Source organism: Macaca nemestrina, chromosome 17 (genome assembly GCF_043159975.1).
Source record: "Macaca nemestrina isolate mMacNem1 chromosome 17, mMacNem.hap1, whole genome shotgun sequence".
Classification (NCBI taxonomy): Eukaryota; Metazoa; Chordata; class Mammalia; order Primates; family Cercopithecidae; genus Macaca; species Macaca nemestrina.
The window spans coordinates 10,557,699-10,571,536 of record NC_092141.1 but is presented as its reverse complement, the minus strand read 5'-3'; the positions used below and the strand labels follow the sequence as shown (position 1 = coordinate 10,571,536).

The 13,838-nt window shown below is 45.6% G+C and overlaps 1 protein-coding gene across 1 annotated transcript in view; it reads left to right on the top strand.

Moving 5' to 3' along the window:
* The window catches only part of LOC105473722 (myosin heavy chain 13), an 82,594-nt gene that overhangs the window by 21,128 nt on the left and 47,628 nt on the right, over positions 1-13,838 (top strand). The window contains exons 6-13 of the mRNA XM_071082346.1: positions 666-693; positions 783-894; positions 3,008-3,100; position 4,612; positions 5,660-5,722; positions 5,810-5,908; positions 6,019-6,122; positions 10,580-10,718. Coding sequence (XP_070938447.1) covers positions 666-693; positions 783-894; positions 3,008-3,100; position 4,612; positions 5,660-5,722; positions 5,810-5,908; positions 6,019-6,122; positions 10,580-10,718 — 639 coding nt within the window. The remainder of the gene's footprint in view (positions 1-665; positions 694-782; positions 895-3,007; positions 3,101-4,611; positions 4,613-5,659; positions 5,723-5,809; positions 5,909-6,018; positions 6,123-10,579; positions 10,719-13,838) is intronic.

Here is a 13,838-nt window from a genome sequence, read left to right as displayed (position 1 = left end):
TGACATTCTCCCTGTGTGCTTGTGTGTCTCCAAATTTCTTCTGTTTATAAGGATACCAGTCACATTAGATCAGGGGCTTGCCCTACTCCAGCATGACCTCATCTTGACTAAATACCTTACGTCTTATGTCCAAATAAGGTCACATTCTGAGGTACTAGGGGTTAGAAATTCAATATATGAATTTTAGGGGGACACAGTTCAAACCACGCTCTATTGTAAGTGAAAAACCAGTATCACTTTTCACAAGTAGAAGGTAAAGGTAAAAGAAAAATGCAATAAAACCAATCAGCATCTATAAATGTTAATGAAAAGCTGAGGCCCCACAAGCTCTGAACCTGACACTTGCTTTCTTTATGGAAAAGGATGATGGAAAAGTGCTAGCAGGGAGTCAAAGATCTACGAACATGAGTAACTTCTACACTGTGGGATTCACCACAGTGAGTGGAGAATCACTCACCTCCCAGGCTGGTCATGTTGCACATTCCACATTTGAGAAATCTGCCTAAATTGTCCCAAAGAAGATTAGACATGCCCAAATCACACCACTGGTTAATGGCAAAGACATTAACTAGAGCCCATGTTCTCCAGCCTCCCCCAGTGTTACTTTATTTTAATGTTCTGTTTGTTGTTTATTTGTTTTGTTTTGCTTCCCTCTGCATTTCTAGATCGAGACAACCAGTCTATCCTCATCACGTGAGTAACCCCTGTTTGCACCATCATGTCTTGGAAACCAGTGCCCTCCATGCCACTCTCCTTTATCCCATTTACTTTTAAATTGGCAGCGGAGAATCCGGGGCTGGGAAGACTGTGAACACCAAGCGTGTCATCCAGTATTTTGCAACAATTGCAGTTACTGGGGACAAGAAGAAGGAGACACAGCCAGGCAAAATGCAGGTGAGCAGTCACCTGCATCTGGAGGCTTATTGGAATCAGTGTCATTTAAAGCCTGGATGAGCACCAAGTGTATGCAGGGTATGTGCTCAGCAGAGATGGCAAATGGGAAAAACTCTTTCTTTCCTCTCTGTATCCTCACACAGAACACATCTGACATCAAATGTATGAGGTTTTCCTATGTCGAACAATTCTCCAATTCTCTGCAGACACCAACTGGGTGTCCTACAATTCAATTCAATTCTGATACTCACTACCTAGAGAAAGCATCAAATCCCACAAGTTAAGGACTCTGTCCTGCAAAACTGCCCCCACTTTAGATACCAGGGACTAGTCCGGGCCTCCTGAACTTCTAACCAAGCAGCTATTCATCAGGGGAATCTCACAACCCCCTTCTCAGGTTTGCTAATTACCTAGAACGGTTCACAGAACTAGGAGAAACACTGCTTACATTTGCCAGTTTGTTATAAAGGATGTTACAAAGGATGCAGTTGAAAAGCCAAGTGGAAAAGATGTCTAGGGCAAGGTATGGGGGAGGGGCATAGTCTCTGCAGGTGACATCCTCCCAGCACCCGCAGGTGTTCATCAACCTGGAACCTCTCTGAAGCCTTCTGTGTAGGGTTTTTACAGAGGCTCCATTACACGAGCATGATTCATTAAATCACTGGCCATAGATGACTGACTCAACCTCCAGCCCTTTTTTCCTTCCCAGGGGTCAGGGATAGGACTGAAAGTTCCAACCCTCTAATCACGTGGTTGGTTCCCTGGCAACCAGTCCCCATCCTAAGCTTTCCAGGACTCCAAAGCCACCAATCATCTCATTAGCTCACAAAAAGACATTTATCCCTTCAGATATTCCAAGGGTTTTAGGAGCTTTGTACCAGGAAACTAGAAAAAGACCAAAATATACCATTCCTATTATATCACAGTATCACATGGAGCAAAGCAGGAAGTGGTTCCACCAGAATGGACTTGAGTTCTGGCACCAGCTCCATCAGCTACAGCTGAGGGACTTTGACCAACTCCACATCCTCCTCTGGAGAAAGAATGTTTACACCAGTGGTTTTCAAATTGGAGTACACATCAGAATCAACAGGAGGGATTCTTAACAAAGGGCGGCAGAGCCCAGGCCCAGAATTCCTGATTGTGTAGATCTAGGGTGGGACCTCATAGTTTGCATTTTTCTTCCTTTTTATTTTGTACAGACAGGGTCTCACTCTGTCACCCAAGCTGGAGTACAATGGCACACCATCATAGCTCACTGTAACCTCAAACTCCTGGGCTCAAGTGATCGTCCTGCTTCAGCCTCCTGTGTAGTTAGTACTACAGGAACCACCATGCTTGGCTCATTTTTTAATTTTTTGTAGAGATGGAATCTCACTATGTTGCCCAGGCTGGTATCAGACCGTTGGCCTCAAGTAATCCTCCTGCCTCAGCCTCCCAAAGTGCTAATTACAAGCGTGAGCTACCATACCTGGCATTTCTCCCATATTCCCAGGTAGTGTTCATGCTGCTGGTCCAGGGACCACACTTTGAGAACCGTTAGGTTTGACAGTATTTTTTAAGTTGCTCCGGGCCCAGAAGGGTGAAGGTGAAAACTCTGCTTTCTAGAGTGGATTTCTGAATAATCATTCTCATATTTTTTGGTACATAAAAAACCTTTTTGAGAACCACTGTTTTTATTGTATTATCTCTTGGATCACTTGCTTTACTCACATTCTATATCTCCTTTTGAACACAAATATCTGTGATCCTAGGTGGGTCATATTACATGCAATAACAGAGGTACGTGTTATTAAAATCTATGATTTATAATGAAATGTTATCAGAAAGACAGTCTGGATGTTCTGATGGAGGGAGTAATATTCCTGCCTAGAACCTGGCATGACCGGAAGTCACTTCGATGCTATGCTAATAAAAGCCTGTCTAGGATGGCACCTTGAAGACGCCTTAGGTCTGGTGGGGGTGGGGGGTGTAGGTACTGCACTGACCACCAGGTGGAGCTGGTCGACACCTCTCCCTGAACCTGCCCAGAGCACCCATAATTGTATTCACCAAGGAGCTGCTTTAGAAAACCATCCAAAATCCTCTTTTTCCTCTTCTTGTTCATGATTAGGGAACCCTGGAGGATCAGATCATCCAAGCCAACCCGCTGCTAGAGGCCTTTGGAAATGCCAAGACTGTGAGGAATGACAACTCCTCAAGATTTGTAAGACCCAGCCCAATTTTCAAGTATCTTCCCAAAACCATACCATCTCCTGAAATGCTGAATATGAAAAACTGCCCCATAAACTAGAATATACGGGGGACTTTTTCTACCGCCAAGTGATTGAGATCCGTCTACCCACCGGGAATATTTTGATACACTTTGAGGAAGGTGTTGGTTTGGCTCCGGCAGAGGGAGGATTTGCCATCCTACCCTAACTAGGCAATGTCACCTCACAGCATCCTGAAGTCACTCACATGATTCATATCCCACAATTAGAGATCAACTTTATGCTAAAATGGGTCTGTGTGGAAACATTTTAAAATGTAAACATCCATTAAGCTATATCTATTGACCTAGCCACGGAAACCTTAGTGTGAATTAAGTTAGCAGATTTGACCTCTTCCAACTCAGCAGGGATTGGGAGCATGGAAAACCTAGTGAAGGCAAAAGAGCTCAAAAATTTTAAATAGGCTGGACACGGTGACTCACGCTTGTAATCCCAGCACTTTAGGAGGCTGAGGTGGGTGGATCACTTGAGGCCAGGAGTTCGAGACCAGCCTGGCCAACATGGCGAAACCCCATCTCTACTAAAAATACAAAAAATTAGCTGGGCATGGTGGTGCCTGCCTGTAATCCCAGCTACTTGGGAGGCTGAGGCAGGAGAATTGCTTGAACCCAGGAGGCGGAGGTTGCAGTGAGCTGAGATTGCAACACTGCACTCCAGCCCGGGCAACAGAAGGCAACTCTGTCTCAAAAAAAAAAAAAAAAGAGATGGAATAGATTCATACTGAAGACATTGAAGGATGTGTGCCATCCTTCAACTTTTTACTTAGGATTGGCTTAATCAAAAAGACATTTACTTCCCATTGGAAATAAACACACATCCAACCCTCTATTTCATTTCACTGGCCAGTGGAGCAAGTACTCAGAGGCGAAGCCATCATTTGTGCCTATGGTTGCAAAAGTACATTAAAACTTCACACATCTTAGTAGTTGGATAGTCTCAAACTTGTATTTTGTCCCCCCTCAAAGATAAAATGGTTATCGATGAGGAAGTAGATACATTTATCAAGTACCATGGCTCTGAGCCTTGACTTTTGTTTCCTTGGATATGTGCTTTGCTCTGCCAATCTGCATGTGTATCCTCCCCGGTGCCCAAATAAACTCCTCTTCCTTGTGGAAGGTCTGGGCACATGTTACATGGCAGAGGTATGTTACCCATGCCTGGACCAAGTTAGTTATTGCACTGGCCTGATACCAGCTTAACGTGAAAGCCGATACCTTCAGGCACTCCCTGTTCTCATTCCCATTTACTGAGTTCATGGGCCTCTACTCTTAGCCCTGACCCAGAAGTCACAATCATTCTAATTATTTTGTCCTCTTTCCACCCTCCAAATATTTGCAGGCTAGGGATGACTTCCATTGTCTTCCATTAAGCAGCTAAAAATACTTAACACCCAGCACTTACAATGCACGCATGCCTTTACTGATCCTTCACTAACTTTTCCTAGGGTTCATTCAGAAAATATTGAGGCATTACTAAGTATCATCCACATTTCAGTTCACCCATTGCTGTAGGGGAACAAGCAAGAAAACATATTTTTGTCCTCAAATTTGCTCGCAGTGTCGCTGAGGACCAATTAAGCAGATAATGTATGAAGCAGGTGCATACACACAAACACGCATATGAAATTTTACCTCCCACTCCCCAGAAAGTGGGCCATCTAGACCCTGAGTTGTTCTTTTGGCAGCCAGAGAGCCAGGCCTGAGCCTGAGCCTGGGCCTGTGAGCTAGATTTGTCTGTAGTCAGCCATACGTGAAACTTAGGTAAGAAATCTCAGAAGTAGCATCTACTAAAATACAAGCAAAAAAAAAAAGTCAGACAGAACAATCCGACCAGTTAGAATTCAAAGGCGTTATGAAGATTCAAGAATCCAGGTATAAGAGAACAGGATAAAAACCAGGCAGGTAGTCAAGAATGGAGTAGTCCCAAGAAGAGAGCTGAAGAAGGAGCCTATGGGCATCCCCTGAGTTGTAGGAACAGGACCAGGTGCTTGGGTAGAACTACCTGAGTCCTGGCTGACCCAGCTTGGGAGCTCTGGGCACCAGGTGGAGAGGTGCCCATGTTCTGGCATCCCTTCCTCCCGAGCCAAAGAGAGGTCACGGTGGCCAGTATCAATGACAGTGAAGGACTGTTGGCGACAGATGTAAGCATGCCATTTATTTGTTTGTTTGTGGACAGAATTATTGAGTTTATGAACTGAGAGACACGTTAGTGAGCTAATGGGAAAACTGAAATCCAGGGATACTAAGTGATTAGACTCAAGATCTCAGAGATCAAGGGCTCAGAGAATTAGTACAGACTGGGCCCTCCCTACTCAGCTCCTCCTCACAGCATTCCAAAATGGGAATCCAGAAGGTTCACCGAAGCAGGCCTTCAGTTCTGTTCTCTAGCATTTTTGCATTTATAATTTATCTGTGGCAGCACCTATCCAAGGCCAGCCACAAAAACCGTATAAATCAAATAACTGTAACGTTTGTCCACCTGTTATTGGACAGGGGAAGTTCTTCGGATTCATTTTGGAGCCACAGGAAAGCTGGCATCGGCAGACATCGAAACCTGTGAGTCCAGACACTGTAAAACCGTTGGTGTTTTGGCCACAAAAGCACCACTTGAGACCTGAAATCACGTTATTTTTATTACCTTAGATCTGTTAGAAAAATCCAGAGTGACATTTCAATTATCCAGTGAGAGAAGCTATCATATTTTCTACCAAATTTTGTCAAACAAGAAGCCAGAACTAATTGGTAAGCTCTTGGAATACTTTTCTTATCTTCCAAATCAGTGACATTGGAGGAAAAAAAAAACCCAGAGTAAGTTATGCACAAGCCATTAAAGGCATCTCTGTGTTCCACAGACTTGCTTCTGATCTCCACCAACCCCTTCGACTTCCCCTTCGTGAGCCAAGGAGAAGTCACAGTGGCCAGTATCGATGACAGTGAAGAACTGCTGGCGACCGATGTAAGCATGCCATTTATTTGTCTGTTTATGCACAGAATTATTGAGTTTATGAACTGAGAGACACGTTAGTGAGCTAATGGGAAAGCTGAAATCCAGGGATACTAAGTGATTAGACTCAAGATCTCAGAGATCAAGAGCTCAGAGAATTAGCACAGATTGGCCCCTCCCTACTCAGCTCCACCTCACAGCATTCCAAAATGGGAATCCAGAAGGTTCACCAAAGCAGGCCTTCAGTTCTGTTCTCTAACATTTTAACTAGAATGCATTTTTGCGTTTATAAGATCTTCAACATAACATTTGTTGAAAGTTTTCATGTTGCAAAACCGTCTACATGGTTCTTCAAGAAAATTAGAAAATATAAAAAAGTATAAAGCAGAAACCAACCCCACTCTGTAACAGCCTCTCCATTTTTACTTTCTGCCTTTCACTTTAGGCTCACCTTAGACACCCAGCTCCTCAATACACCTGTCTGGCCTGTGGTGTTTATTTGGGGGAAGTACCTGCAGGATCAATAATCATAATAACAGTAATAACTAAATATATTGAGCACTTACATGTGCCAGACACTGAGCTAAGTGGCTTTACCTGCATTATCTCATTATAGTCTCAAAAGCAACTCTGGCATAGGTGTCATTATTGTCTCCATTTATAAATGTGGAAGCTGACTCTTAAAATATATATAATTTTCTGGAAGACACAGTTCGTCAGTGACAGAGTCTTTCCCTCCCTCCCTCCTCCTTTCCTTTCCTTTCCTTTCCTTTCCTTTCCTTTCCTTTCCTTTCCTTTCCTTTCCTTTCCTTTCCTTTCCTTTCCTTTCCTTTCCTTTCCTTTCCTTTCCTTTCCTTTCCTTTCCTTTTCCTTTCCTTTTCCTTTCCTTTCCTTTCCTTTCCTTTCCTTTCCTTTCCTTTCCTTCCTTTCCTTTTCCTTTCCTTTCCTTTCCTTTCCTTTCTTTCCTTTCTTTCTTTCTTTCTTCTTTCTTTCTCTCTTTCCTTCTTTCCTTCTTTCTTCTCTTCTTTCTTTTTTCAGACAGAGTCTCACTCTGTCGCCCAGGCTGGAGTGCCATGGCGTGATCTCAGCTCACTGCAACCTCCGCCTCCTGGGTTCAAGCGATTCTCTTGCCTCAGCCTCCCAAGTAGCTGGAACTGCAGGCATGCAACAACATGCCTGGCTAATTTTTGTGTGTGTGTATTTTTAGTAGAATTGGAGTTTCACCATGTTGGCCAGGCTGGTCTCAAACTCCTGACCTCTGGTGCTCCACCCAGCTTGGCCTCCCAAAGTGCTGGGCTTACAAGCATGAGCCACTGCACCAGGCCCAATGACAGAGTATTTAAACACAGGTCTGCCTAACTACAGAACTTACATTTTTAATTAAAGTATACTATCTGTGAGCAATTCATCTCCACCCTTGTTGGCTCCACCCATACAAAAGCTGCAAGAGCTTGTGAAAAGGGGTCTTGCCCATCTTCCTAGAGATGCTGCCCCATGACCAGCTTCTTAGCCTTCATTTGGTGACATTTCCAGCTGATACTAATTGTTCTAAGACAAATAGAAAAACTTTCATGATAAAATAAACTTGTTATCTTAGGTCTAATAGTATTAAAAGAAAAATTTTAGACAAATTAAATTTAGCAGAGTTTACTTGAGCAAAGAACGATTCATGAGTTGGACTGCACTCAGCACCAGGAGAGGCTCAGAGAGCTCCACCTAGCAACATAGCAGTCAGTATTTATAGACAGAAAAAAGGAAGTGACATACAGAAACAGCTTGACTGGTTATAGGCCAGCCTTTGCCTTATCTGGAGGTGGTGTGAGGAAGCATTTGTGTTATATGGACAATGTCTCATCAGTTTGGCAGCCTGTGATTGGCTGAAGCTCAGCTACTGTGATTGGCTGAGACTCAGCTATTTGTCACAAGAATATACTCTTAGGTTGCAGTTTGTTTACGTACTAATTTAGGTTATAGTTTGCTATGTATGGAGGCAGTTTTAGACCAAATTTAATTGAATTTAAGTTGTTACATATTTTTAGTGAGGTTTCCCCAGTCTTCACTAACTTGTAAGCACAGAAAGGGCTAGGCTAATGACTGCAAGGCCCCCATCCCCTGAGAAAGGCCCACCTAAGGAATTCTAAAAGTCACCATGCCTAAGTCATGTCCTCACCTAGATACCTGTGACCAGATGTGGCTGTTGCTCCTTCCTCTCACAGAGCTTTTTTTGCTTTCTTTTTTTTTTTTTTTTTTTGAGATGGAGCCTCACTCTGTCCCCAGGATGGAGTGCAGTGGCGCGATCTTGGCTCACTGCAACTTCTGCCTCCCAGGTTCAAGCAATTCTCTGCCTCAGCCTCCCAAGTAGCTGGGATTACAGGCTTTTGCCACCACCCTCGGCTAATTTTTGTATTTTTAGTAGAGATGGGGTTTCACCATGTTGGCCAGGCTGATCTTGAACTCCTGACCTTGTGATCCACCCACCTTGGCCTCCCAAAGTGCTGGGATTACAGATGTGAGCTACTGCGCCTGGCCTCACAGAGCTTTTCTAGCCTGCCTGGTAGAGTCTCCCTTTTTATGAACTCAAAGTCAACTGATTGGTAACCTCATAATGGGAGTGACAGCCCATCATATACCCAGGTTCCACCTGCACCCCTTTGGAGATGACATTCTCCAAAAGGGTCCCCAGGCAGTAACGCTTTCACCCTCTCCTTTCAGTGTTTTGAAAGAGTTCTTTCTCTTTTAACCTACAATGATCCCTCCCTAGGACAGAGATATGCATCCCTGAAATGGGATATGGATTCAAGGGATGGCCATCATGGCCTCGGAATCTCTCCTCCCCATATATCCCAGCTCCTGGCATAGGCTCATTCTCCACTAAAAGTGGGTGCCACTCCAAGAATGCCTGACTCTTCAATACCATCCTGCTGGTGTTGGCCTACTGGGTCTATCCTACCTGCTCACCAAACATGTCCAGACATGTTTCAGTCCTACCAACGGACACTCTACAGGCTCAGACTGCAAACCCTACTGCATAATCAATATGTGAACCCCAGAGAAAGATTTCTTTTAGTTGAAACCTTTGTGGTGGAAGACAGGCAACGTGGTTATAAAACCAAACCAGCAATGACCATAGGTTTTGAAGGGACCAAGACCTAACTCCAGTCCCAGTCTTATCACACCCTCCCTGTATGACTTTTGACAGGCTGCTTACCAACTAGACCCTCAATTCTTCATCCAGAAATTTGGAAAAACCTGCACAGCTAAAGGGGCTTCATGGGGATTTAATAAGATAACATAGAGATGATGCCTACCCAATGTCTAGCACACAGAAAGGGCTCTGCAAAAGCTTGCCCCTTTCTCATTTGGGAAATGATGATACCATCTTGGATGATCTTCCCTTCCAGATCTAATATTCTATAATGCATATTGATTGTCTTGAGTCTGAACAATGCTGGGATTTCTGGATTACAATGCCGAACTCTTAAGCCATTGAACATTATTTCCCAGTCATTCTCCATGACATTCCCAGCTCTCAGTATAATTCAATGGTTCCCAGTAGCCTCATCCAGAAAACTGCCCCCTAAATCTATGTACAGTGTGAAAAGATCATAATCAGTTCTCTTCCTTTTCTTGTTTTTTCTTTTCTTTTTTTTTTTTTTGAGACGGAGTCTTGCTCTATCACCCAGGCTGGAGTGCAGTGGCGCAATCTCGGCTCACTGCAACCTCAGCCTCCCGGGTTGACCCCATTCTCCTGCCTCAGCCTCCCAAGTAGCTGGGACTACAAGCGCCCGCCACCACGCCTGGCTATTTTTTTGTATTTTTAGTAGAGACGGGGTTTCACTGTGTTAGCCAGGATGGTCTCCATCTCCTCGGCCTCCCAAAGTGCTAGGATTACAGGCTTGAGCCACCACGCCCTGCCTTTTTGTTTTGTTTTGTTTTTGTTTTTTGTTTTTTTTGAGATGGGGTCTCACTCTGTCTCCCAGGCTGGAGTGCAATGGTGCAATCTTGGCTCACTCCAACCTTTGCCTCTCGGGTTCAAGTGATTCTCCTGCCTCAGCCTCCTGAGTAGCTGGGACTACAGGCACCGGCCACCATGCCCAGCTAGTTTTAGTAAAGATGGGTGTTTCACCACGTTGGCCAGGATGGTCTCGATCTCCTGACCTCGTGATCTGCCTGCCTCGGCCTCCCAAAGTGCTGGGATTACAGGCGTGAGCCACCACACCCGGCCGTAATCGGTTCTTACTTGATGGAAGGAAACAGACAATTCACACCTTTTTCCCATAGTCTCCATCCACCCACACAAACATGTGAAACAAATGGTTTCTACTTTACCTCACCCCACCTGTCATCCACTTATTTGGGCAAATACTGTCTCACATGCTATACAAAAAAGAGGTAAGGTCTTTGCCAAGAAGAGGCTGCATATGGATCCCTGAGTCCTACTATGACAGTTGTCCTTTTTTTCTTTCCAGAATGCCATTGACATCCTGGGCTTCAGCTCAGAGGAGAAAGTTGGGATCTACAAACTGACGGGAGCCGTGATGCATTATGGGAACATGAAGTTCAAGCAGAAGCAGCGTGAGGAGCAGGCGGAGCCGGACGGCACCGAAGGTAACCGCATCCGGGAAAAGGGATGCGATTGGGTCCCAGTGTGTTCGCGTGTGGGCGAGGCCACGTGAGATAAACTGCATTCATTTCAAGAGCTGTTCTTCCAAAACGGCATAAATCAAATCTAGGTTTCCTGAAGCTCATTGTAGCATGCACTAGGAGTCTGCTCACTCAGTCAAGGACTCTTAGAGTGGTGAATCCTTGAAAAACAAGGAATTTTTTTTTTTTTTTTTTTTTTTTTGAGACGGAGTCTCGCTCTGTCGCCCAGGCTGGAGTGCAGTGGCGCGATCTCGGCTCACTGCAAGCTCCACCTCTCAGGTTCACGCCATTCTCCTGCCTCAGCCTCCCGAGTAGCTGGGACTACAGGCGCCCGCCGCCATGCCTGGCTAATTTTTTTGTATTTTTTAGTAGAGACAGGGTTTCACCGTGTTAGTCAGGATGGTCTCGATCTCCTGACCTCGTGATCTGCCTGCCTCGGCCTCCCAAAGTGCTGGGATTACAGGCGTGATGTGGTTGTGTTTTTTTTTTTTTTTTTTTTTTTTTTTTTTTTTTTTTTTGAGAGGGAGCCTCGCTCTGTCGCCCAGGCTGGGATGCAGTGGCCGGATCTCAGCTCACTGCAAGCTCCGCCTCCCGGGTTTACGCCATTCTCCTGCCTCAGCCTCCCGAGTAGCTGGGACTACAGGCGCCCGCCACCTCGCCCGGCTAGTTATTTTTTGTATTTTTTAGTTGAGATGGGGTTTCACCTTGTTAGCCAGGATGGTCTCGATCTCCTGACCTCGTGATCCGCCCGTCTCGGCCTCCCAAAGTGCTGGGATTACAGGCTTGAGCCACCGCGCCCGGCCGTGGTTGTGTTTTTTTAAGGTGGACTCTCCTGAGACAATATTGTTAGGTGAACTTCTCTTTCTCTCCACCAGAATGCAGTCTTCATCACTCAGGCCTAAAATGATATGGTAAAGTGGAAGCCAAGTTTTCTTCCTCCCATCACCTGCACCCCAGCATCTGTTGAAATTGGCCCTGAACCAAGAATGGTGAACAGTTCTTCCTCCCCATAACTCTCACCTGGCTGATCCTTCCGCCACCCTCTGCCTCATCCCTAAGAGGCCTGGAACTAGAGCAGAGGGCAGCAGGAAGGGCTGAGCGGTGACTGACTACCCCCCGATGTATCCTGCTCATTAGACTTCTTAGCGCTCATGATGCATCTTACAAATTCCTTGAATTAAAGCCTGGCAACATGGATGGTTCCTGAGAATTCTGCCTTTTGATCACAGCCCCACGGTGTGTGAAGCAGTACGCTTTAAACTCTCAAGTAATAAAAAGGAAGTGCAGCCATAAATTAAAGGGTGGAAAAATCTACAAAACCTTATCAGTGTCCCATAAAGGCTCAGCAGCCTCCTATCCTAGGCCTGCCTGGGATGATTCTCCCTTTGCATTAACTCAGAGTCACCTGATTGGTCACCTCATCATGGGAGTTGTACAGGTTCCACTGCACTCAAGTAAAGGAGATTATACAAGGCATGTACACCAGGGGGCACACCTTGGGTGCCATCCTAGAATCCTGCCCATCACAGTGGAGGGGGCTCCAAGTCTTCACACAGGAAACACTTCTGACTGGGGCAATCAGGGAAGGCTTCCTGATAGAAGGGGCACTGACTTGGACTTTGAGGGATGAGTAGGATTCTGAAAAATTGGAGGAGAGATCAGTTCAAGCAGAAGAAATGTCATGAGCAGGCCGGGCACGGCAGCTCATGCCTGTAATCCCAGCACTTTGGGAGGCCAAGGTGGGTGGGTCATCTGAGGTCAGAGGTCGAGACTATCCTGGCTAACACGGTGAAACCCCCTCTCTACTAAAATACAAAAAATTAGCCGGGGTGGTGGCGGGCACCTGTAATCCCAGCTACTTGGGAGACCAAGGCAGGAGAATGGCGTGAACCCGGGAGGCAGAACTCGCAGTGAGCTGAGATCATACCACTGCACTCCATCCTGGGCAACACTGCAAAACTCCAAAAAAAAAAAAAAGAAATAGTCCCTGGGGAGCAGCATTTCTCTGCCTTTTTGATGAGCTCAATACAGGCCACCAGGTCCTTCTCAAAGTCAATGAACATCTGCTGAAATATATGCAGACATGTAACCCATGATCTGTAGGAAACAGCCAAAAGTCAACTGCTTTTGACCATCTCCAAACATTTGAAGGCAGGGTCAGGTTTCGTACTTCTCTTTCAACTATGAGCGTGGTACTTTGCTTAAATTAGGAAGGTGCCTCATGTCTATTGTCAACTGTCCAAGTGGTGGCTCCTTTACTCATATAACATTTTAATGCATTGTCAGACTCCAACATAACTATGTAACTAATTTTTACTTTTTTGAGTCAGAGTCTTGCTCTTGTCACCCAGGCTGGAGTGCAATGGCGTGATCTCGGTTCACTGCAACCTCTACCTCCCGGGTTCAAGCGGTTCTTCTTCCTCAGCCTCCTGAGCAGCTGGGATTACAGGCGCTCGCCACCATGCCAGGCTAATTTTTGTATTTTTAGTACAGACAGGACCATGTTGGCCAGGCTGGTCTCGAACTCCTGACCTCAGGTGATCCACCTGCCTCAGCCTCCCAAAGTGCTGGGATTATAGGCATGAACCACCGTGCCCGGCCTGTAATTAACATTTTTTTAATGAAATCAAAATATCAGTAGGTCAGGATTGGCCAAGAAGCTTCTTATTGTTAAAAGTTGCATCTAGGGCTGGGCGCGGTGGCTCAAGCCTGTAATCCCAGCACTTTGGGAGGCCGAGATGGGCGGATCACGAGGTCAGGAGATCGAGACCATCCTGGCCAAGACAGTGAAACCCTGTCTCTACTAAAAAATACAAAAAACTAGCCGGGCGAGGTGGCGGGCACCTGCAGTCCCAGCTACTCGGGAGGCTGAGGCAGGAGAATGGCGTAAACCCGGGAGGCGGAGCTTGCAGTGAGCTGAGATCCAGCCACTGCACTCCAGCCTGGTCGACAGAGCGAGACTCCGTCTCAAAAAAAAAAAAAAAAAAAAAAAAAAAGTTGCATCTAGGAGGCAAATTGGAAGTTCTTGAGAACCTGGGGCCCTGGACTATGGGACCGAAGTTTCAGTGAACAAGTTCAGACCTG